The sequence below is a fragment of the Aquarana catesbeiana genome, linkage group LG12 (assembly GCF_042186555.1).
Source record: "Aquarana catesbeiana isolate 2022-GZ linkage group LG12, ASM4218655v1, whole genome shotgun sequence".
Classification (NCBI taxonomy): Eukaryota; Metazoa; Chordata; class Amphibia; order Anura; family Ranidae; genus Aquarana; species Aquarana catesbeiana.
The window spans coordinates 219,515,058-219,541,236 of record NC_133335.1 but is presented as its reverse complement, the minus strand read 5'-3'; the positions used below and the strand labels follow the sequence as shown (position 1 = coordinate 219,541,236).

Here is a 26,179-nt window from a genome sequence, read left to right as displayed (position 1 = left end):
TTCTGGCCGAATTCGCCAGTGCCGCTGATCTGGCCGACATACGGACTGACTCTGCTGAGGCGTCTGCAATGTATGCGATTCCTCGCAGAATCGTGGGGAACGAGGCTAGGATAGTCTCCTTGGCTGTGCCAGATTCAATGTGCTCCTGAATCTGGAAAAGCCAGTGCTCTAAATTGCGGGCTACGACCGTAACAGCCATTTCTGGCTTTAAGTTACCCACAGTTGAGTCCCACGTCTTTTTTAGAAGTGAGTCTATCCTTTTGTCCATGACATCCGACAAAGCCCCCATATCCTCGAATGCCAGGTCTGTGTGTCTAGAGACCTGAGAGAAGGCGGCATCCAACTTGGGATTTTTATTCCAAATGGACGCTGGATCCTCTGAAAATGGAAACCTTCTCTTAAGGGAGCTAGAAAAGAAGGGTTTCCTCTCAGGATCCTGCCACTCCTTCTTAATCGTTTCCACCAGCACTTCATGTACTGGAAAAACTTTTCTTTTTTGATCTCCCAAGCCCTTATACATAAGGTCATGGAGAGATAGGGGTTTTTTATCCTCGTGTATCCCGAGGGTTGTATATATTGCCCCCAAGAGATCTTCCACCTCATCCAGGGACAATTTATACCTGGAGATTTTCCTGGACTCCCCGTCCTGGTCCTCCCCTTCTGATTCCTCATGGGAATCAGACGTGCCACTGTCCGGTTGCCTCTGCTCCACCCCGGAAGGGCCTGACATCTCCTCTGCCATAACTAAATTGGTAGATCTGGCAGGTGCAGAGCCCTGAGCATGAGGCGGGGTTGTGTCCTGCTGAATGGGTTTAGAGGGAAGCTTGAACGTCTCAAAAAAGGTTTTAAAAGATGAAAAGGTGGATGACAGTTCTTTCACAGAAGCTGCCAACCCAGACTGCTGTTCAGATTCCCTTTCCTTAACCAGGGAGTCTATGCACTCCTTACATAAAACTTTAGTCCATGCTTCCCCTAAACTGTCTCTACAAGAGGCACACTTCCTTTTAGAGACATGAGTGGACTTTGTTTTTTCTGTAGATTTCTGAAAATACATACAAAAAAACCATATTACTTCCAGCAAGTTTAAGTGGAAACAACCCTGGGGGAGTACCAGATCCATCTTAAGGGAACTGCGCTCACCCCCCCACCCCCTGACCACCCAGGGGGACTGCCCTCCCTCTAAGTAAGGAACCATACAAGAGGGAGAGCAAACCTTAGATAGAGAGGACCCCTCCCCAGGGAACTCTTACCTTTGGAAGGCTGGAGACAGCGTCCGAATGAGCTGCAGCATCTGCCTCAGACATGACTGCAGGTGGTTGCCTGTGTAGAGTCTCACACTGTGTACATGTGAAGCGACTCACTCCAGCCTGAGCCCGGCCCCCTATCAGCCCCGCGACCCGGAACCGGAAGTCGCGGTTCAAAGGGAAAGCGTCCGCCCCCCCGCCGGAAATGACGTCACCCGTCGTCCGGCCCGCTGGTTCCAAATTTTGCGGCCTGTATGGATACAGGGGAGAGCGGACTGTCTCCCTGCTGCGGCCCTGTGGACGCGATAGGGGTCCCCCACGACCTGATGCCGCGCTCGGCAAGGAAGGGGTGGCTTTCAGCTGCGGTATGTACCGCCACTCTTCATCCTGGAAGCCCCTGCTTCCCTAGGGATGATTTTCTTAGAAAGAGGCCACAGTCTCCCTGACTGCACCCGGCCTGGTTCCTCTGCACAGTGTCTCCCCACCGGAGGAAACACTAATAACTGAGGTCTGGCAGGGGAGGAGAGATTTTATGGGCTGGCGCAGTGTTTCCAGAGGAAGGGGAGGAGACTATCTCTCTATTGTGGCTGTCCTGAAATGACGGAAAGGGAAAATTATATATTTCTCTCTCTATATCTATCTATCTTTTTTTTATGTAGATCTATCTATAGCTATCTACATACACACACACATTTTTTTCTATTGCACGCACACTTTTTTTAATCACTTAAAAATGTTATTTCTGCATTAAAGTTTTTTTTTACATTGTGTGTTGTGTCTAGGCTCTAGCTACCTATGGGGGGGGGGGGGGGGGGGCATATTTGCTCATTACATTACCAAGCTCATCCTGTTACATCGATACGTCCTTACGGATTGAAAACAATAAGACTATGCAGTACACTGATATCCAAACACCCACATTGCACCTTGTAGCCAGATACCATGTGATCATTACCTAACCTGGGAAAAGAAAGAGCTCCAATCAGCATCTTATTCTTGGCAAGATAAGCACAAACATTTTGCACCGGTGATGTGCTTTAGCGTAAAGCCCCGCACACACGATCAGAATATCAAAAAAAAAATGAAAATACTGATTTCAAAGCAATCGTACGATCATCTGATCGTTAGTACACAGCTGTCATCTGAAATTTTACAAAGGGACAAAACAGGAACATTTTTCTCGTATGATTTTCATTTAATCAGTACAGTCATTCGAAATTACAATACATCACTTCTGAATTTTTATTCGGCCATAGGAGAATTTTCGTACTTTCATAACCTATTCATTTGAGATAAAGAGACTAGCAACCAAAAGAAAAAAAAAAAAAGGACGATCATTTGTCCAATAATATCATTGTGTGTACTAGGTTAGGGATCAACCGATATCGTTTTTTCGGTGCCGATACAATACCAATATTTCGGCCACATCTCAGGCCGATATTCTGTACATTTAAAATTTTTATTATTTTTACACTGTACTTTTACTTTTTTTAAATCACTGTTATTGCTGTCACTAGAAATGTAAACATCCCCTGTGACAGTAATAGTTATAGAGAGATCAGGGGGTCTTCAAAATGACAAGATCGGCGTTTTTGAATACTTTTAAAACTGGAGCCTTTAAAGTGGTTGTAAACCCTTAGACCACTTTTACCTACAGGTAAGCCTAGATTAAGGCTTACCTGTAGGTGCAAGAAATATCTCCTAAACCTACATGGTTTAGGAGATATTTCCAAAAGACATGCGCCATAGACAGCGGCGCGCAGGCGCACTGAGCGTGCCGTCTCTAGCGGTGATCATGCCGTTAGTGGCGGCACCAGCGCGCATGCGCGGGAGTGACATCATCGCGGCTCCAGCCAATCACAGCTCCGGAGCCACAATACCCGGAAAGAAGATGGACGCTTCATAGGAGAAGGGACAGTGGTGACATCGCAGGCTCCCTTGTCAGGTAAGTGACACATAATGGGCTACTATGCGATGCATAGTAGCCCATTATGCTTTACCTTTGCAGGGAAACAAAGAGGAAGTAAAACCCATCTGGGTTTACTTCCTCTTTAAGATGTCAGTAATCCGGGAATTGATGTCATGACATCACTTCCGGGTTACTAGATCCGAGACCCGAATGAAGCATCAGCTTTGTTAGGGTCTACGGCCAGCCGGCGGACGTGGCGGCTGGGTGCTCAGGCCTCCCAGTATGACAGGAGAGCCTGGGTGAGCGGCAAGAGTCCAGTTTCGGCTGTTATTACAAGCAGCGGGAGGGGACGTCCCCCCCTTCCGCCTCTCGCCCGGGCTCTCCTGTCATACCGAGAGGCCTGAGCAACCGGCCGGCATGTCCCCCGACTGGCCGAAGACCCAGCAAAGCTGATGCTTCATTCGGGTCTCGGATCTAATAACCCGGAAGCGATGCACTGACATCAATTCCCGGATTACTGACATCTTAAAGGCTCCATTTTAAAAGAATAGAAATTATTAAAGAATGCAGATCTTGACGTTTTGAATACTTTCAAGTGCAGAATAGGGGTTTGGGGTCTTATAGACCCCCGATCTCTCCATAAAGAGTACCTGTCAATGCCTATTACTACCACAGGGGAGGTTTACATTCCTAGTTACAGCAATAATAGTGATAAAAAAAAAAAAAAAAAAGTAAAAAAGGACAGTGTAAAAATAATAAAAATGTTAAATGTACAGAATATCGGCCTGAGAGGTGGACAAAATATTGTATCGGCACTGAAAAAATGATAGTGATATAAAAAAAAAAAATAAAAAAAAAGAGAAAACATGTCCAGTAATCCTGTACAGCAGTGGTTCTCATCCCTGTCCTCAAGTACCCCCAACAGGCCATGTTTGCAGGTTTTCCTTCAATGGCTTGGTATTTTGGACAGCTATTTTATCTAAGAGAAATTCCCAAAACATGGCCTGTTGGGGGTACTTGAGGACAGGGTTGAGAACCACTACTGTAGAGAACTCTACAGCTTGACTTGAATATGCAAAAAAAAAAAAAAAAAAAAATTCTGGCAGGCGTTAAAATGACCCAAAATATGCACTTGCTGAAAATACACAGTTTCCCTTTAAACCAATCTTTGTATAACGTCGCACCCCATGACACTGGGCAGATGTCGGCAGCAGTAATAGAAAGCAAGCAGCTTGCGACACAAAGCAGCTTTGTTTACGTAAGGTAAACACGCTGCCCTGCTGAGCTCCAGGATTAAACTGCAGATCATGGCGTACTCACAAGCAGTACACGGGTGTCTAAACAAACGTGACACTGTGAGAACGAGGACTGGTTCCTCGAGGTGCATCACTTGATGAGTCAATCCTTTCAACCTACCATGACACCACTTTCTGTTTTGAAGGTGTCACTAAATAATTTTGCAAGAGACAAGTCATCCGAAGTGTTCACTGTACACGGGGCGTAGGTCTAGTGAGTCAGACCAATCCCAGCAGACGGCCTTTATTTTACAGGAACAGCTACACCGTGGAATCACAATTTCATTGTAATTAAATGGGTGATGAAGCTCAATTCTTCAAGCATCAATCGGCTTACATCAAAACAAACAAAACAGCAAAAAAAAAAATAAAAAAAATACAGCTGGATAGCTTCATCGTGACGTGGCTCGCTACGACCTTGTGCGTATATAGTGTGTATATGCAGTAAAGCATGCTTGTTACACTCATTGTGGAACCTAAGGGGTTAATCCTCTGCATTGTGTAAAAAGGCTGTTTGATCCTGTATTCTCCGATACTCCCCTTCTTCCACTGTCCTCAAACCATCTCCTGAAAGAACAGAGCCTTGGGGACACTCTGCACATGCTCAGTCTGGTGTGCACTGCTAGAGAGTTTTTCTTTTTTCTTGGGAGAGTGCATGTGATCAGCACAGGGCCAATAAGCACTGCCCAGACAGAGGGTCAAGGGTCCTGCAGCCTTATAGGAGAATGAAAACTCCTCCAAGCTTTTTTTTTTTTTTTTTTTTTAAATTCTTTTCATCTCCTACAAGCTTTAAAGTGGTTGTAAAACCATCCCTAAAAACAAAACACCTGCAAGACAAAGGCATAATGAGCTAGTATGCACCGCAAAAAAAAAAAAAAGACTATGTTAACGGCACCCCATAATCGGTTTGGAAAATGCAGTGCAATTCCCAGAATCGGATCACATGGGTATGAACACCCATGCGATCCGATTCTGGTGTGGGGAAAAAAAGAAAAAAAAGGGCCTGCACGAGTTTGCTGCGAATGCGGTGCAATCTGAGCCATACAAAACAATGGCTCAAAATCGCACCCTAGAGACACCGCATGTAATTCACACAGGAATGTGCTGCGATTCCTGTACGAATTACATGTGTTGTCTCAAACCGCAGCAGTGTGAACCCGGGCTGACACATTGGGAGGGAAAGCCTGTTCAGTTTTCAAACATTAGATCCTCTCATGTATAGTATTTTTACAGCACTGCGTTTCTCCACAGTAGACCTTTACCTAAAAAAAATACGGAAATAAAAAATGTGAAATAAATAAAAAAGCCGTATCTTGTTACACTGACACGTGAAAACAGGAAAAGACGGATTATTTAAGTAAATGTACAAATCCAGAACGATCTGACGAGCCAAAACACCGGGCTCACATCATATTAGACCAATGATGCTAATTGGGCAAACTTCCTCTTCCTTAAACAAATGCATCTGGCCCATCCTCAGGCCATAATCAGCCATCACCAATCACACTCAAACACAGCTGTCCTGAATTTGGCAGCCACCGTCTGTCTGCTGGAGGGAGCGCCCTTGTTGGGGAATTTTGATCCTCATAGTCAGCTGTTTTTCTCCCAAATAACTTTCTACAAAAAACTGTGGCAATCAATCCCTCTCGCCCACACGATAGACAAACCTAAAATTCTAATTAGACGAGGTTATGCCGAGAACAATTCGCCTATTATGAAGGGGAACTTCAGGCCAACAGCTGTAAACATAATTGAATTTTACATTTACTGGCCACTTTATTATTAGGTACACCTTGCTAGTATCGGGTTGGACCCCCTTTTGCCTTCATTCTTTGTGGCATAGATAAAAAGGTGTTGGAAAAATTTCTCTGAGATTTTGCTCCATAGTGACATGATGGCATCACACTGTTGCTGCAGATCCATGATGCCGATCTCAGTTCCACCACATCCCAATTGGATGAGACCTGGTGAGTGTGGAGTGATCTGGTGAGTGTGGAGTGATCTGGTGAGTGTGGAGTGATCTTTCACGTTTAACCACTTCAATACCGGGCCTATTCTGGCACTTCTCTCCTACATGTAAAAATCATCATTTTTTTTGCTAGAAAACTACTCAGAACCCAGGGGGCCCGGAGAAAGAATCGGCACCGGGAGGGTCGCCTCCTCCCATCTAGTAGAACGATCAAGTGGTGGAGCAGCCGCTATGATCGTTCTTATCGTGCACAGAATCGCCGGCTGGAAATAATGATATCTGAATGATGCCTGTAGCTGCAGGCATCATTCAGGTATCTCCGCACAAAGTCATATGATGCCCTGAGGTATTGAAGTGAAGGGGTTGTAAACCTTTGACACCTGGCAGTGACCGCCCCGTGGTCAGGTGTAAACGATCTGGTCCACCTGAAAAACTGACAGGCGGGCCTGATCGAAAAGAGCCCATATACTGATACAAATTTGAAAAATATAATTTTACAGCAACAGTATAATTTATCAAAAGTACTGAACAGTCCACTTTAAGTCCCCCTCCCTATAGCAGTTTTACTGCTACAGGACGGAACCTGTGCTCTAGATCACGCCACTCTATATACACACACGATCAGACACTTCCGGGTAGGGGGCATGCATGCGCGCTTCCGCTGCGATTACACACAGTGGAAGCCGATCAGCGGGTGCAGGATACCTGATGTCCTCCGGCACCCGCCAATCGTCAGGCAGAGACATAACTGCGATGTGCCTATGTAAACAAGGCGGGTCACCATCCTGATGGGGGGGGGGGGCATGGAGTTTGTGTGCAAAGCAGGGCATAAATTCCATCTCTTCCCCTAGTAAAAGCACCTCCCCCATGGTAGTAAAACACTGGCTAGGCACACATTTAACCCTTTGATTGCTCCTTTTAACACCTTTCCTGCCAGTGTCATTAGTACAGTGAGAGTGCATATTTTTAGCACTGATCACTGTATTAGTGTCACTGGCCCCCAAAAAGTGTCAGAATGTCCACCGCATTATCACAGTCCCGCTATAAGTCACTGATCGCCTCTATTACTAGTAAAAAAAAGTAAAAAAATAAATAAATAAAAATAAACCAGGTTTGTAGAACCTATAACTTTTGCGCAGACAAATCAATATACGCTTATTGGGATTTTTTTTCTAACCAAAAATGTGTAGAAGAATACATATTGGCCTAAATCAGGGGTCTCAAACTGGCGCCCCCCCCCCCCCCCCCAGCTGTTGCAAAACTACAAGTCCCATCATGCCTGTGAGAATCATGCTTGGAACTGTCAGCCTTGCAATGCCTCATGAGAATTGTAGTTTCGCAAAAAACTAGAGGGCTGCCAGTTTGAGACCCCTGGCCTAAATTGATGAAGAAATTAGATTGTTTTTCAAAATTTTATTAGATGCGTTTTATAGCAGAAAGTAAAAAAAAGTAAAAAAAACATTTTTTCCCCAAAATTGTAGGTTTTTTTGTTTATAGCGCAAAAAAAAAAAAAAAAAAACAAATAGAAAGATGATCAAATACCACCAAAAGAAAGCTATTTGTAGGGGAAAAAAAAAAAAAAGAAGACACACTTCATTTGAGTACAGTGTCACGCGTCCGTGCAATTGTCAGTTAAAGTAACGAGGGGCTGTATCACAAAAAATACCCTGGTCACGAGGGGGGGGGGGGGGGGGTAAAACTTCCAGAGGTCAAGTGGTTAACAAAGCAACACACACAGCAGGAGCAAAACAGACATGGTCATATGATGTCAAGTAATGTGTTCCCCGTGCAACATCCTTCCAGATATCAATTCAGACATCAAATAGCCAAAGGGGTTGTCTTTTCACGTGCTCATCAACAGATTACGTTCTTAATTGTCCTACCATTCAACAGTTCCTTACTTATTCCGCATAATTACCACACGAGACGCGGACCCCCCCTCCCCCATCATGTTCATTGCCAAAACAAACTTACCATCTGGTCGGCTAGCAGCAGTACGGTTTTCAAGCTGAATTTCCTGGAACAAAAGTTGAAAAGATCTTCCAAGCTTGGTCCCAGAAGCTCCATCACCATGACGTTATAGTCACCCTCCGCTCCACACCACTTTATGGTCGGGATTCCCACTAAAGAGAAAAAAAAAAAAAAACAAGCTGGTAAACAATGCTGGACACAGAATGGAAAGTCTCCTTGCCGAGGCTGTAGGTAGTTTGTGGCGTGTCACAAGAAGCTGAGGACATCTTTATGTCCAGGTGGTCCTCACCTCCTCCTTGCATCATCTTGTAGATCTTGCTCTCGATGTGGAGCTGGGGATGTTTCGTCTTCACACATTCTAACTTTATTGCAACTTCCTCAGCGGCTGCGATGTCAGTGCCTGCAAATAAACAGATATCAAATATTAAATATTTTATAAAGTAATTCTAAGGCTAACAAAGCTAGAAAAAATAAAATAATAATGATAGATATCAAACTGCTTTACCACATAAAGCAGATAAATCGTTGTAAAGCCTAGCAGATTATCGGACAAATGACCTTCGTTTTTTTTTTTTTGTTTTTTTGCATGCTAGTCTCCAGATCGAAAATAAAGAATACGAAAAATCTCGTACGACAATAAAAATTTGGAAGTGATGTCATGTGTTGTAGTGCATTTGTATTGTATTTTTGGTCAAAAACTGTACCGATTAGCCCCTTGGCGCCGGCTGCACGTAAACATGCGACCGCTTGGCCCCGCCTCCCAGCATTAAACTCTTTTTATTTTTATTTTAACAGAAAGTCATAAACCTCTTACAGGGGTGAAAAGGGTTAAACAAAAATTGTATGATCTGGTATAGTACAAGAAAATTTTTTCGTATTTGTCCTTTTGGACGAAAGCTGTGTACCAATGATCAGATTATTGTACGATCGCTTCAAAAGCGGTATTTTTTTGTACGATTTTCTGATCGAGTGTACGGACCTCAAAGAGGAGTTCCAGCCACCTGGGAAAAAAAATATAAAAAAAATTCAGCAGGTATAAAAACTGTAGCCGCTTTTTAAAAAGCAGCCACTCATCTGTCCCTTGACCAAGCGGTGTGTCACCCGTGTCTGCCTCACCCCCGGTCTTCGGTCCCCGGCATCTTCACTATGGGCACCCGGCTGTGACAGCTTGTGGCTTCACAGCCGGGGTGCCCACTGCACATGCGCGAGTCGCGCATCGTGAGTGGTGGATGCCCGTCTTCTGGGACCTGTCAGAAGAACTGCAGGGGGGAGGGTGGAGAACTTCAGCTTCCGAACGAAAGTGGGTACCTGTCAAAATCCGGTACCTGCACCCCCCACCCCTAAAAGTGGCAACTGTTTAAGAGGCGTGGGGAATGAGTCCTTAAAGCGGAACTTCCCCTTTTGGGTGGAGCTCCGCTTTAAGGGCTCATTCACACTAAGCAGTTTGGGGGGGGCTCCTCCGACCATCACCACTACCCCCTATAGCTGTGAGGGTGTACACATGTTGTGGCTGTGAGCTTTGTGGCCCCGGCAGGGACTATACCTCGTCGCTTTCACCATGCACTGCCTCATGAGACCCACCTAAGTGAATGGGGCCTCTCGGTAAGGATGAGCTCCGGCGTGTTCGCACAGCCCACGTGCCGAGCCCGCCAGGAAGCCGGCACTGCGCTGATCACAGGCAGTGAGACGTTGTCCCGATGTGTGGCTGCAGAGATCAGGAAATGACTCACCGCCTGCGATTAGCGCAGTGCCGACTTCCTGGCGGGCTCGGCACGTGGGCTGTGCAAACACGCCTGAGCTCATCCTTACCTCTCGGCAAGTGCCCTGCAAACAGCAATCAAGGGGGGTAAAAGCAGGAGATGAAAAAAATGCCACCACCTGTCAAATGCTCTCTGAAGAGGGATCCAAATGTGAATAGCTCTTCAGTGACCAAAGCTTGTTTGAATGAGCCATAAGTGATACCCATGGTTGACAAATGCACAAAATGTCAAACCCTTAGACCCCTTTCACACTGGGGCGCTTTTCAAGAGTTTTTGTGCTAAAAAAAGCGCCCGTAAAGCACCGCTCAAGCCAGTTTACAGGCGTTTTTCATGCACTATTTTTAGTGCAAAAACACCTGTAAAACGCCTCAGTGTGAAAGCAGCCCTAGGACACCTTCACACTGGGGCAGGTAGGCGCCGGCGGTATACACCGCTCTTAAAGGGCCTCAAAGATGCGGCTTGCAGGACTTTGAGCGTCCCACTGCTCTAAAGAGTGAGAGGAGAGGCGCTTTACAGGCACTTTTTTTTTTAGCGATAAAACGCCTGTAAAGCGCCTCAGTGTGAAAGTAGCCTTATAGTTTTATATTTACTGATCTATGGATTTCTAAGTAAACAAAAAAAAAAATTGTGTCTGTTAAAAGCAACTATATAGTGTACCTTGTCCTTGGTTGGCAAGATAATGATGGGAGAAGCACGGCCAAGAGGCTTCTACATTCCCCGCCCATGGTTAGAGGAGAGGGGTAGAAAAGAAACATTATGAAGAGATTAGAATGGGTGCCGCTGTGCAGGAAGATCCTTGCTCTGCATTACCCAGCCAACATGAGCAGGCAGCGCTTACATCCTTCAGCACTTTGCAAAAGCCCAGGAGGGACAGCGGCATTATAGGGAGGGCTTGGTCTAGCTCCAGTCTTGCACAGTTGTACCGCCTCCTCTCCTGTACTGAAAGCATTTACTCACTGCACACTGCGAGCTTCTCACAGTGTGAATTAGAAACTGCAGCACATCAGATCGAGCCCGCCTCATTTCCTGGCAGGAGGACGTCAAACAAAATCTAGCTCTTTCCTTCTCAGCTGCGGCCCTGGATCCATTGAATTTCAGTTTGCGATAAAGTGTCACTAAACCCACATCATAAAAAAAATAAATAAATAAATAAATATAAAAAAAATGGTGTGTTACAATGCTGTTCATACTTAGTTTTCTGTAAATATAGTTGATCCTGCTGCTCTCTATCTCCCCCTTCTGTTCATGTCTTCAAATCGGCTACGGATTTTACAGCTGTGATGGCAACTCTGCACATGCTCAGTTTTCAGTGCGTTTCTATGCTGAGCATTTCCCCCCCATCACATCCGAGCAGCCCATGTGACTATAGAGTCACACATGTGGGTGTCTACAGAGTGGTAAATGACAGCCCACTCCCTCCCACCATGTCCACTAACCAGCTAAAACACAACAAAGGTGGGATATTACATGTAGATTAACTACTTTCCAACCAGCCTGGTCATTAAGGGGGCAAATCTTCCGGGCCTTAAGTGCTTAATGAGGGCTTTTCCTCCCTCCTTCTCTAAGGCCCCTTTCACACTGGGGCGGGAGGTGTGTCGGCGGTAATAATAATAATGGCGCTTTACTGTCATTTTTGCAGCGATATTCGGGTGCTAGCGGGGGGCGGTTTTACCCCCCCGCTAGCGGCCGAGAAAGGGTTAAAAACCACCAAAAATCGCCTCTGCAGAGGCGCTTTGCCGGCAGTATAGCCGCGCTGCCCCACTGATTTCAATGGGCAGGAGCGGTGAAGGAGCTCCGAAGATGCTGCTAGCAGGACTTTTTTTCCTGTCCTGCCAGCACACGCTCCAGTGTGAATGCCCTCGGGGCTTTCACACTGGAGACACAGCAGTGGCTGTTTTGGGTCGGTTTGCAGGCGCTATTTTTAGCGCAATAGCGCCTGCAAACCGCCCCAGTGTGAAAGGGGTCTAAGACACAGGCTGGAGAGGAGTGACACAGCCTGTGACTGGCAGAAATTTGCCCACACTGTGTTATTGCCAAAAAAGGAAAAGAAAAAAAAAAAAGGATTTGTAGGACAACTTAAAAGTTTGATTTTTATTAAATTTTTTTACTCTGCATCTCAAATTATTATTATTTTTTTTTTCACTTTGAACATGTGACCAGCAGCAGAGGACTAGAAGCTCCTCCTGCTTATGTTTCCCTGCAGACAGGCTGGGAGAGATCTGGGTCATGTGATAGCTGGATATCGATTAGGAAAAAGGTACTTTGATTTTTTTTAACCATTAAATTAGTGCGATTATCCACATACAGAAATAGAAGGGACAACATAAATTAAACTATGCGTTTTGTATCAACTTTAGGCTCAGTTCACACATATGCGAATCGGATGCATTTTTTTCACCGCATGCAATTCGCATAACATGTGAATTGGACCGTCTTTCAATGAGCCCTTAAAGCTGATCAAATACTTGTTTCACTCGTTAAAATACAAATCAATTTATAACTTTTTTGAAATGCGTTTTTTCCTGGATATTTTTGTTGTTATTCTGTCTCGCGCTGTTAAAATAAACCTACCATTAAAATTATAGCCTGATCATTTCTTTGTCAGTGGGCAACCGTACAAAATCAGCAGGAGATCAAATACTCCTCCCCCCCCCCCATTGTATATTCTCCCTTTAGTACGGATAAAGGAAAAAAGTACCGTGTTTATGCTTTTGTTAGTACATTGCATTGCGAGTAACGTGGTTTACGAGTGCTTCGCAAAACACAAGCTTTTTTATTTTTAATTTTTCTTAAAACCCGACTCGCAAGACAAGCAGGATTCAAAGCTGAGGTGTGCAGTACCGCATTTGGCCAGAGGTGCAGGGGCACCAGAGACATTAGGAAACACTCAGTTCCCGAGCATTTCCAAGTGTCTCCAGCCAGCCCCCCCCCCCCCCCCCCGCCTATGGCGTCAGCGGTAAAACGCCGTCGGATTTGCGGCGCATGTCGGCTGCTAGCGGGGCGCTTTTACCCCCGCTAGCAGCCGAGAAAGGGTTAAAACCACCCACAATAGCGGCGTTTTGCCGGCGGTATCCCAGCGCTGCCCCATTGATTTCAATGGGGAGCAGCGGTGGAGGAGCGGTAAACACACCGCTACTTTACCGCTCCAAAGAAGCTGCTGACAGGACTTTTCCTGATGTCCTGCCAGCGCACCGCTCCGGTGTGAAAGCCCTCGGGTAGCAGCTGTTTGAGGGCGGATTGCAGGCGCTATTTTTAAACGCTATAGCGCCTGCAAAACGCCCTCGGTGTGAAAGGGGTCTTAAAGTTTAAATCTTTTTCTGACATTTCTTAAGTTAAAATCAATATTTTTTGCTAGAAACTTGGAACCCCCAAACATTATATATATATTTTAGCAGAGACCCTATGGAATAAAATGGCAATTGCTGCAATATTTTATGTCACACTGTATTCGCCCAGAGGTCTTTCAAACGGAATTTTTTTTGGAAAAAAATACACTTCAATGAATAAAAAAAAAACACCCCGAAAACGCAGCGTGAATCGCGATCTATCTTCTAAGCAAAAAAAAATCGTGATTCTTATTTTAGCCAGAATCGTACAGCTCTAGTTTCCATTATTTCCTATAGGGAAACTCGCTTTGATATACGAGTGCTTTGGACGACAAGCATTCTTCTGGAAGGAATTATGCTCGGAATCCAAGGTATTACTGTATTAGACGATCATCACAATAGACCTGGGCAGCTGACCAATGAGGGCAAGAAGATCTCACACTGACCAATCAGCATTAATGCTGCATACATCTCATAAGTCATATTACACTCTATTAGAAGGATTGGGCCTTCCTCATTCACAATTCAAAACACGGATTTAAAATAACATGTCAAACAGGAGATCTGTCACATAAAATGATGTGGGGTCTATATAGAGGAAGCAGCAATACTACTAAAACATCGCTAAAATGTCAGAAACCAAAACACAATACTAATCTTATATGATGCGTGCAGAATTTTATATACAGCTGTCATATAAAAAGCAACAAAACACACACACACTACAATTATCAGCCGAGAGAGAGGAAGTGCTTTATTTATCCAGTATCACTGCAGAAGCCACGGTGGTGGTGGGGGAAGGGCTGGGGACACCTCCCAACCTAAAGCCTTTTAGATCAGGGCTCCTGTGGAGTGACAGTTATACACATTCAGGACCTCCTTGGGTCATCTGTGTCAAGGCAAAGGGGCTATTGGCTAGGCTACAATTTTTCATTCAATTGGCAACGGAGGATCTGAAAGCTGACGCACATCCTTCGTTCAGCACAGACATGTCTCTTGCTCATTGTACATTTGCTAATGACTGACCTCAATTTCAACGTCTTGCATGATCTCCCTGTATTAGCAACTCTCTGGAAACAACAACAGGAAGCTCACAAGTCAATTGATTCAGAGGACCGTCTACCTGGAGCAGCTCAAAGTAGCCATAGACAAAACTCTTGCCTGAACCAGACTGACATTTTTACCATGCCGTTACCAACGTAATGCATAGGTGCCGCAGCAAAGAGGGTGGGCTTCAATGCCCACTTATGTATCCACGGGTAGTAAAAGGTTTCTGTGCTGAACGTGGACTCATCGTACACTCCTAGCACAATGTCCAAGCTGTCAATGGTAGCTCCTAGTCTCCATTAATGATCAGGAGCCAGTGGGACCAGCTCCTGATCATGTGACCACTGTGACATTACATTGGTCATGCGATTGTACAGACCTTCGTGACCCCAGGCATAATAACTTAAGGGACATTGAAGCTAGGCGGGTTAAAGAATAAATGCACTTTTTCTTTTCACCCTTGTGCCTTGACTTAAACCACCCTACCCCCTCCCCCTCTGCAACTGGCCATACATGGATCCATGTATGGCCACGGTGGGTCAACAGAAGTTCATTTGCCTAGTCGGATTTTAGCCACCCTACCCCCTCCCCCTCTGCAACTGGCCATACATGGATCCATGTATGGCCACGGTGGCTCAACAGAAGTTGATTTGCCTGGTCGGATTTTAGACGCTAGATCAGAACTGCAGGCTATAGACTTCAGCGCTGATCAGCGTATCCCGATGTCAGAGAACTAAGTCATTGTATTTTGAAAGCATGGAGGATTCCCTCATCCACCTCGAAATATGTGGATGGGGGAATTAAGTCAGTTTTTTTTTGTTCCAATTGCTGGTTAAAACGGAAAAGAAAACCCCCCCCCCCCCCAAAAAAAAACTGACTCACCTATAGGCTGCCTCACTGAGATCTGATGGCTGCAGCATCTGGTGTTTGTTTACATCCAACCGTGAAAGACTCCCTCTCCTGGTCACGCCTGCGCAATACATCCCCAGAGACTTATGGTGCTATGTCCCAGTCGAGAAGCCTACAGTCATTTATGGGGTTGCACAGGTGCAGCCAGGAGAGGAAGCCTTTCACTGCTGGATATAAATAATGGAGGTCACGGCCGTCAAATCTCAATAAGTATACATCTGTAGAGGGGGAGAGGGGAATCGTTTAGATCAGAGCAAAACAAATGGGAGCACTTTGTCTGAAAGTGCACTTATTCCCTAAAGGTATACCAACAAATGCCTGCATGATTGATCACAATCGTATGTTTGGGGCCACCTTTCAAGCTGACCATGGATGCTCCTTAAATTTTTTTTTTTTTTTTTTTTAAATAAAATAATAATAATATTAGAAGAAAAATGTAAAGAACACCCCCTCCCTTACCCCCCAAAATAAATAACACACACCACTTGTAAGGCCTCATGTACACTGCTGCTGGTAAACGGACGTTTAGGAGCAGTTGGGCATTTTTTTTCAACTCCTCTGTTATTTTATCAGTACATGTACACAGGATCGTTTAGTCGTTTCTAGGTAGTTGAGTTTAGAGGCTTTTTTTGGAACGCATTTCAAGTGCCTAATGCTTCTAAATCACGGCTAACCGCGGCAACTCGCATTTAGCCGCGATTCGTTTAAAAAAAACTGTCAAAAATGAAAAACACCTGTAAGCGCAAACATGGCAAAACGCCGCTAAACGCGGCATGTAAACGCAGCAAAACAGACGTTTTAAACGTGAGTTACTATCTGTCAAGTTAAATAGTTCAGGAGAGGTTGTAAAAACGTCTCGTGTACATGAAGCCGTAGACACTTAGCTTCTAGGTGAGCTCTCCTAGGCAAGGGTGATATCATTGGGTCTTTCAGCAGGATCCCAAGAAAGCCAAACATCTCAAATCCCACAAGAATGCCCTCCAGACCAATACCAGCATCTTCTCACAAGATTTGGGATACTCAACGGTTCCAGGATTCCACAGTGAAGCCCGGTGAATCTTTGTTGTATTGTTAACATTCTTCTATTGCTTCCAGGTCGCCTTTTATTTTATTGGGAGAGACACTTCAAGGTTCACTTTACATGTTGGCCCCAAACATACAAATGCAGTTGTATGGAGGCCTGTGTCAGCCGGATATTTTCAAGGAAACCTGGGAAAGGCAAGGATCCCAAATCCTATAGATTGGATCCTGGTAACTGTATTTCATCATCTTCTCACAAGATTTGGGATCCTCAACATTCCAGTGATCCCATAATAAAGTCCAATGATGACTAATGCCTATAGGGATGGGCCAGAAGCCTGAGCGTAAGGCAAGAGTTTTGTTCCAAGGTTTACATTCTTTTATTGCTTCCATATAGCATTTTCTTTTTAAATAGGGGAAGGTGCTTCAATATTCACTTAAATGGCCAAAACCTGTACCGAAAATGCACCAGCCAGCCATCTGCTAAATACGTCTGCTCTGGCCATTCAGCTAGACATACATCTAGCTGAATGTAGAGGGGAGAACAAGCCAGCAGCTCGGTTGATCACCTATCTTGGGGGAACAGCAGTTCTCACACCCAAGAACAGTTGACTAATGCCAGACACACAAAAGTTGTGGCCGGAACAAGCAACTGTCAACTCCCATCAGGGTTGATCCATAGGGCTGGTTCACGTGTGTGGTGCAGTTTTGGCAATGCTTTTTTATGCACGCTACCACTGAACTCTATGAAAAACACGTGTTTTGATAAAAGCGCATCACAGATGTAGCATGCAGGATTTTAATAGAAATTAATAGTCGCAAACTTAAAAAACGCAGCTCTTAGGTGTGGAGAAACGACAAGTGTCCACATGCCTAGCTGTTCTTTCAAAACAAGGAAGAACCCTTTGCCTGCCTACAGACTGATAATGACTGTGAATCATGAAGGCATCAGGGGAAACTACCAGCCGCTGTAATCTGCATATGTACATTTGGACGAACTGAGCATGTAGATTTAGCTAAGGGAGATTTGGCTAGACAGTGACTAAACTTGCACCCTTGGACGAGATAAACACATATGGTTAGCTAAGGGAGGTGTGGCTAGTCTCGAGGGGAACAATAACAGTATTCATACCTGCCCCATAAATTTCCCCTCTAAAGTGGTTGGCCACTAGTCATCTGCCACTGCCACCCCTAGGATCATAGCCCAATCCAGCCATAGTGCTGGAGAGTCATCTATTGTGGTGCAACAACAAGGCCTCTTGGGAGAGGTTCAACTACAAGTACCAATACTGCTCCTTCAAAGCATGGAAGGCCCCTTCGGCTACCTACAGACCTATAAATAGTGATCAGTCACAAAGGCACCAAGGGAAACATCTATTTGGCCCACTGTCAACTGCATGTGTATCCTCAGATGACTCAAGTGTAGGTTTTATTTATTTATTTGAAAAACGTATTGGATTTTGATATGGTACAAACATACAAAAGTACAGACAACACAACAATCATCTTCCAAGCATGTAGGTTTAGCTATGGGAGCAATTGGCTGCTGCCACCCATAGGATCATAGCTCAATACAGCCATAATGATGGACTATCATGTCTGGTGATGAAACACCAAGACCTCCTGGGTGTGGTTGAATTGGAAGCACCAAAACTACTCCTCAAAATGTGGAAGGCCCCTTTGACTACCTACCGACTTTTTAATGACCACCAAAACACAAAGGCACCAGGGGGACATCTATTGGCTTGCTGACAACTTAGATCACCTTAGATCAGTGATGGTGAAAGTTGGCACCCCAGATGCATTTACATTTCCCATGATGCTCCACTACACTGCAGAGTGCATGAGCATCATGGGAAATGTAGTTCCAAAACATCTGGAGTGCCAAGGCTTACCATCACTGACCTTAGATAAATCAATAGAAATGAGGCTATATCGTGGCCAGTTTTGTATACTTGGACCAGCTGAGTGTGTATGTTTAGCTAAAGAAGGAACAGCTAGACAGTGGCCAGTCTTGAGACGCACAACAACAAATCAGGCTGTTTAACACCGCCCAATCACTTTCCCCCTCAAAAGTGGCCAACCCATGATAGTCCACCACTGCCACCTGTGAGATCAGAGCCCAATCCAGCCATAGTGATGGAGGGTCACCTATGGTGGTGCAACAACTGGACTTTCCTACATGTGGTTGAACTACGAGTACCAGCCTATAATGACTGTCAATCACAAAGACACCAGAGGGAACATCTATCAGTTAGCAGTTACCTACATACATTTGAATAAGCCAAGAGTGTGTGAGTGTGTGTGTCTACATGGCAAGGAACAATACCGATCATGATCTCCTTCAAAAGTAGTTAGCCAATAGTAGTCCGCCACTACCACCCATGGCGTCATAGCCCAACCCAATGATGGAGGGTTATCTATGGTGTGGCAATAACAGGACCTCCTGGGTGTGGTTGAACTAGAAGTCCACCAAAGCATGGCAAGCCCCTTTGGCTACCTACAGATCTATAAATTGCTGTCAATCATAAAGACACCAGAGGAACGCGTATTAGCTAGCTGTCACCTACATACATATGCTTGGATAAGCCGAGCGTATACGTTTATCTAGGGGGAGGAGTGGCTAGATTTTGGGGAACAATACCGATCAGGTGTTCAATACTGACCAATCATGATCTCCCTCGAAAGTGGTCAGCCAATGGTAATTCGCTGCTGCCACCCATAGGACCATAGCTCATTCCAGTGTCGTCTAGGGAGGGTAAAAAACAAAAAAAAACAAACAGGATCTCCTGGGTGTGATTAAACTACAGATACCAGCATTTCTGCCTCAAAACATAGAAGGCCCATTTGGCATCCTAAGGACCTATAATGGCTGTCAATCACAAAAGGCTTCAGGGAGAACATCTATCAGCTTACTGTCACCTGTATATGGATGATAGGATAAGCAGAGCACGTACTTTTATCTAGGGAGAAGAGCGTCTAGACAGTGGAGAACAATGACGGTCAGGGTATTTAATCCTGCCCGATCATGATCCTTCCCGAAAGTGGTCAGCCAACAGAAGTTTGCCGCAGCCACTACCTATGGGACCATAGCCCAATCCAGTGATGAAGGTTCATCTAGGGTGGGGCAATACAGAACCTCCTGGGGTGTGGATAAACAAGTACCAGCATTGCTCCTCCAAAACATGGAAGGCACTTTGGCCTACCTACAGACCTATAATGTCTGTCAACCACAAAGGCACCAAGGGGAACATCTATTGGCTCGCTGTCACCTGTATATGTATGCTCAGAAGAGCTGAGCGCGTACATTTAGCTAGATGGCAGTCATCTTGTAAGCTTGTACAAACCAAGCATTTACGCTAAGGGATGGGTGGCTAGATGGTGGCCAGTCTTGGGAAGAGCAATAACGATCAGGCTGTTTACCTCTGCCCATTTAATTTCCCCCTCGAAATTGGTCATCCAATAGTAGTCTGCCGCTGTTATAACCCAATCCAGCTATAGTGAGAGTATAATCTATGGTGGTGCAACAACTGGGCCCCCTGGGGTGTGGTTAAACTACAAGTACCAGCATTGCCCCTTCAAGATACAAAAGGCTCCTTTGGCTGACCACAATATCGCACCCCATTATAGTCTATAGGACAAACAAGAATGTCTCCAGCCAGAACAGAAGGCGCCTTTGGCTACCTGCAGATTGATAATGGCTGTCAATCACAAAGACACCAGGAAGACTGTATAGGCTTGCTGTATGCTAGGATGAGTCGAGCACGTACGTTTATCTAGGGAGAAGAGCGCCTAGACAGTGGAGAACAATCACGATCGGGGTGTTTAATCCTGCCCAATCATAATCTCCCTTGAAAATAGTTTACCAATAGTCCTTCACTTCTGTCAACTATGGGATCACAGACCAAACCAGTGATGGAAAGTCCTCTATGGTGGGGCAGTGACAGGATCTCCTGGGTGTGGTTAAACTACAAGTACCAGAATTGCTCCCCCCAAAACAGAGGGCTCGTTTGGCTTCATAAAGACTTAATAATGGTTGTCAGTCACAAAAGCAAAAGGGGAAAATTATCGCCTTGCTGTCACCTACATACAGTATCTCACAAAAGTGAGCACACCCCTCACATTTTTGTAAATATTTTATTAGATCTTTTCGTGTGACACTGAAGAAAAGACACTTTGCCACAATGTAAAGTAATGAGTGTACAGCTTGTAGGACAGTGTAAATAACTCAACACAGCCAATATCTATTGTCTGGCAACAAAAGTGAGTACATCCCTAAGTGAAAATGTCCAAATTGGGCACAAAGTGTCAATATTATGTGTGGCCACCATTATTTTCCAGCACTGCCTTAACCCTCTTGGGCATGGAGTTCACCAGAGCTTCACAGGTTGCCACTGGAGTCCTCTTCCACTCCTCCATGACAACATCATGAAACTGGTGGATGTTAGAGACTTTGCGCTCCTCCACCTTCCGTTCGAGGAAGCTCCATAGGGTTTAGGTAGGTCTGGAGACATGCTTGGCCAGTCCATCACCTTTACCCTCAGCTTCTTCAGCAAGGCAGTGGTCGCCTTGGAGGTGTGTTTGGGGTCCTTATGTTGGAATACTGCCCTGCGGCCCAGTCTCCGAAGGGAGGGGATCATGCTCTGCTTCAGTATGTCACAGTACATGTTGGCATTCATGGTTCCCTCATTGAACTGTAGCTCCCCAGTGCTGGCAGCACTCATGCAGACCATGACACTCCCACCACCATGCTTGACTGTAGGCAAGACACTTGTCTTTGTACTCCTCACCTGGTTGCCACCACACACGCTTGACACCATCTGAACCAAATAAGGTAATCTTGGTCTCATCAGACCACAGGACATGGTTCCAGGAATCCATGTCCGTAGTCTTCTTGTCCTCAGCAAATCTTAAGAAGAGGCTTCCTTCTGGTACAACAGCCATGCAGACCAATTTGATCCAGTGTGCTACATATGGTCTGAGCACTAACAGGCTGACCCCCCCACCCCTTCAACCACTGCAGCAATGTTAGCAGCACTCATTCGTCTATTTCCCAAAGGCAACATCTGTATATGACGCTGAGCACATGCATTCAAATTCTTTGGTCAACCATGGTGAGGCCTGTTCCGAGTGGAACCTGCTCTGTTAAACTGCTGTATGGTCTTAGCCATCATGCTGCAGCACAGTTTCAGGGTCTTGGCAATCTACCTATAGCCTAGGTCATCTTTATGTAGAGCAACAATTATTTTTTTCAGATCCTCAGAAAGTCGTTTGCCATGAGGTGCCATGTTGAACTACCAGTGAAAAGTATGAGAGTGTGAGAGCGATAACACCAAATTTAACACATCTGCTCCCCATTCACACCTAAGACCTTGTAACACTAGCAAGTCACATGACACCACGGAGGCAAAGTGGCTAATTGGGCCCAATTTGGACATTTTCACTTAGGGGTGTACTCACTTTTGTTGCCAGCGGTTTAGACATTAATGGCTGTGTTGAGTTATTTTGAGGGGGCAGCAAATTTTCACTGTTATACAAGTTGTACACTCACTGCTTTACATTGTACTAAAGTGTCATTTCTTCAGTGTTGTCACATGAAAAGATAGAATAAAATATTTACAAAAATGTGAGGGGTGTACTCACTTTTGTGAGATACTGTATGTACGCATGGATGAGCCAAGTATGTATGACTAGCTAGACGGCAGTCATTCTGTATGCTTGGACAAACCAAGAGTCCTCACTTAGCTAAGGGAGGGGCAGCTAAATGGAAGAACAATAACGTTCAGGCTGTTTAACTCTGCACTGCCCCCCCTCAAAAGTGCGCAGCCCATGGTACTGACACTTATGGGATCATAGCAATGGAGGGTCATCTGTGGTGGGCCAACAACTAGACCTCTTGGGTGTGGTTGAATTACAAGTACCAGCAGTGCTCCTCAAATACAGAAGGCCCCTTTGGCTTGGCCAAACCTGACCAGAGGCCCACTGCATCCCAATATAGTTTAGAGGACAAACAACACAGAACGTCCCCAGGAAGGCCCCTTTGGCTACCTACAGACCTATAACATCCATCAATCACAAAGGCACCAAGAGGAACAACTATAGGCTCTCTGTCACCTGCATAAGTATGATTGGACAAGTCGAATATGTATGTTTATCCAGAGGGAGGAGCGTCTAGAGAACATCGTCGATCAGGGTGTTCCATCCTGCCCAATTATAGTCTCCCTTGAAAATGGTCAACCAATAGTCGTCAACTGCTGTCACCCATGGGATCATAGACAAACCCAGAGATGGAAGGTCCTCTATGGTGGAGCAATGAGAGGGTGTGGTTGCACTAAAAAGAACCAATATTGCTCCCCCAAACATAGAAGGCCCCCATGACAACCTAGAGACTCAGGAGAGCAGCTATCGGCTTGCTGTCAGCTACATATGTACGCTTGGACGAGCCAAGCACGTAGATTTATCTAGGGGGAGGAGCGCCTAGACAGCAGTAAACAATAACAATAAGGGTGTATTAATCCTGTCCAATCACGATCTCCCTTGAAAGTGGTCAATCAATAGTCAACCACAGTATTACAGATCAACCCAGTGATGGAGAGTCATCTACTGTATGGTGGAGCAATGAGAAAGCCTCCTGGGTGTGGTTGAACTTAAAGTACCAACATTGCTCCTCCAAGACATGGAGGGCCCCTTTGGCTTGGCCAAACAGTTGGCTGACCACAATATAGCACCCCATAATGGTCTGTAGAACAAGCAAGAATTTCTCCAGCCAGACCCCTCTGGCTACTTACAGACCTATAATAATCAATAAAGACACCAAGGAGACCATCAGCTCACTGTATGCTAGGATAAGCCGAGTGTGTATGTTTATCTGGCGGGGGGGGGGGGGGCATCTAGACAGTGGGAAACAACAACGTTCAGGGTGCTCAATCCTGCCCAATTATGGTCTCCCAATGGTTATCCATCGCTGCCACCCATGGGATCATAGATCAATACAGTGATAGAGGGTCCTCTATGGTGGGGCAATGGAAGGACCCCTGGTTGTCGTTGAACTACAAGTACCAGCATTGCTCCCCTAAACATAGAAGGCTCCTTTGGCTACCTGTAGACCTATAATGGCCGCCAGTTACAAAAGAACCGGGGGAACATCTATCAGCTCGCTGTCACCTACATATGTACGCTAGTATTAGCCGAGCGTGTCCGTTTATCTGTGGAGAGGAGCGTCCAGACAGTGGGGAACAAGAACGATCAGGGTGTTCAATCCTGCCCCCCTGAAAGCAGTCGACCAATGGTTGTCCGCTGCTGCCAACCTTGGGACCATAACCCAATCCAATGATGAAAGATCATGTATGATGGGGAAATGAGAAGACCTCCAGGGTGTGGATGAACTACAAGTACCAACATTGCTCCTCCAAGACATGGAGGGTCAATTTGGCTTGGCCAAACAATCGGCTGACCACAATATTGCAACTCATAGTCATAATAGTCTGTAGAACAAACAAGGTCTCCAGCCAGAACAGGAAGGCCCCGCTGGCTACTTACAGACCTATAATGGTCAAAAGACACACCAAGGAGACCATCAGTTTGCTGAGCTTAGCATGTACATTTATCTAGGGGGGGGGGGGGGCATCTAGACAGTGGAGAACAAATCGCAATCAGAATGCTCAATCCTGCCAAATCATGGTCTCCCTTGAAAGTGGTCAACCACTGCTGTCACCCACGAGATCATAGAATCAATCCAGTGATGGAGGATCTTTTACCATGGGATGAGAGGACCTCCTGGGTATGGCTAAACTACAAGTACCAGCATTGCTCCCCCAAACATAGAAGACCCCTTTGGCTACCTAGAACGGCCATCAGTTACAAAAGAAACGGAGGAACATCTATTGGCTCACCGTCACCTAGAAATGTACGCCAGCACGAGCCGAGCATGTTCGTTTATCTGGGGCAGTCCAATCATGATCCCTCCCGAAAGCGGTCAGCCAATGGTTGTCCGCCGACAAGATCATACACCAATCCTGTAATAGAAGGTCCTCTATGGTGGGGCAATGAGAGGACCTCCTGGTTGTGGTGGAACAAGTACCAGTATTGCTCCACCAAACATAGAAGGCCCCTTTGGCTACCTATAGACCTATAATGGCCGTCAGTTACAAAAGAATCGGGGGAACATCTATTGGCTCACTGTCACCTACATATGTACGTGACCACGAGCCAGGTGTGCATTTTTATCTGGGGGGGGGGGAGCGTCTAGACAGTGGGGAACAATACCGATTTGGGGGTTCAATCCTGCCCGATCATGATCCCTCCTGAAAGTGGTCAGTCATTGTTGTCCACTGTGGCCAACCTTGGGACCATAACCCAAGCCAATGATGAAGGACCATGTATGGTGGGGAAATGAGAGGACATCCTGGGTGTGGTTGAACTACAAGTACAGGCATTGCTCCACCAAATATAGAAGGCCCCTTTGGCTACCTATAGACCTATAATGGGCGTCAGTTAAAAGGAAATCGGGGGAACATCTATTGGCTCGCTGTCACCTACATATGTACGCTACTACAAGCCGAGTGTGCATGTTTATCGGGGGGGGGGGGGCCTCTAGACAGTGGGGAACAATACCGATTTGGGGGTTCAATCCTGCCCAATCATGATCCCTTCTAAAAAGTGGTCAGCCATGGTTGTCCACTGCGGCCAACCTTGGGACCATAACCCAATCCAATGATGAAGGACCATGTATGGTGGGGAAATGAGAGGACATCCTGGGTGTGGTTGAACTACAAGTACCAGCATTGCTAATCCAAGACCCAGAAGGCCCCTCTGGCTTGGGCAAACCTGACCAGAGGCCCACAGCCCCCCCAATATTGTCCATAGGACACCCAAGGCAGGAGGAGCCCAGGGGCCCCACCCCCCAACCTCAGGGGCCCCCCACTTCCCCCTTACCTCCCCACCAATAGCTTCCTTACCTAAATAAATGTCTCCAAAAGAACCACTGCCGATCTTCCGGCCCAGCCGGTACCGGTTCCCGACCCTCAGCTCCATGGCGGCTCCTCAGGCCCGTACTCCGTCTCTGAACCCCGGGGCACTTTTCACCATCAGTTCCCGGCCTCCATCCGCGCTCAGGGCCAACGATACCGGGCTGGAAGGTGACGGCAGGCTCCGTACTCGCTGTCCCCCGCTGCTCCGGGACTCCTCGGTGGCTCGGTAACGGAGGATTACTGCGGATTTTCTCCGACCCCCCTCTTCTTCCGTCCCGGAAAATAACCCTAGCAAGAGGCTGTCACTAAAGGCTGGTGACGTCACCCCACCTAGCAACAAGCTGCGATGCGATGGGCGGTGTTTTCCGAGGTAACCATGTGACCGGCGATCATAAAGTATCGATCGCGAAAGAGGGCTGCGGGTGTTCTCGGTGCTGCCACCTGCAGGGCCCGGCTGTGGTACTGCATCTGAGTGCATGGTGGAATTCCAGTTAGAAAAAAAAAAAGTTGTTTATTTTATTTTTCATTTGTTTATTTTCGTGTTTGTTTATTTAAATGTTTTATATATTTTTTTTATCTTTATTTACCTACATGTTTATGTTATTTTTCACATATATATTTTTGTATGATTATTATTATTTTTTTTATTTTGTTTTTATTCATATTAGAGGGAGCGTTGTCGCCTTATAACACAGCTATTATTTTTTTTATTTTTTTAAATCAAATCCTTTTTTTATTATTTTATATGAAAATAACATTG

At 45.7% G+C, this 26,179-nt stretch overlaps 1 protein-coding gene across 2 annotated transcripts in view; it reads right to left on the bottom strand.

Annotated features, from left to right (window-relative positions):
- The window catches only part of CSNK1D (casein kinase 1 delta), a 62,101-nt gene extending 36,331 nt beyond the window's left edge, over positions 1 to 25,770 (bottom strand). For both annotated transcript variants that reach the window (XM_073606697.1, XM_073606695.1), the window contains exons 1-3: positions 25,408 to 25,770; positions 8,678 to 8,788; positions 8,392 to 8,540 (exon numbers count right to left, since the gene is read on the bottom strand). In XM_073606697.1, coding sequence (XP_073462798.1) covers positions 8,392 to 8,540; positions 8,678 to 8,788; positions 25,408 to 25,483 — 336 coding nt within the window. In that variant the 5' untranslated portion in view covers positions 25,484 to 25,770. The remainder of the gene's footprint in view (positions 1 to 8,391; positions 8,541 to 8,677; positions 8,789 to 25,407) is intronic.
- Positions 25,771 to 26,179: the final 409 nt, after the last annotated feature.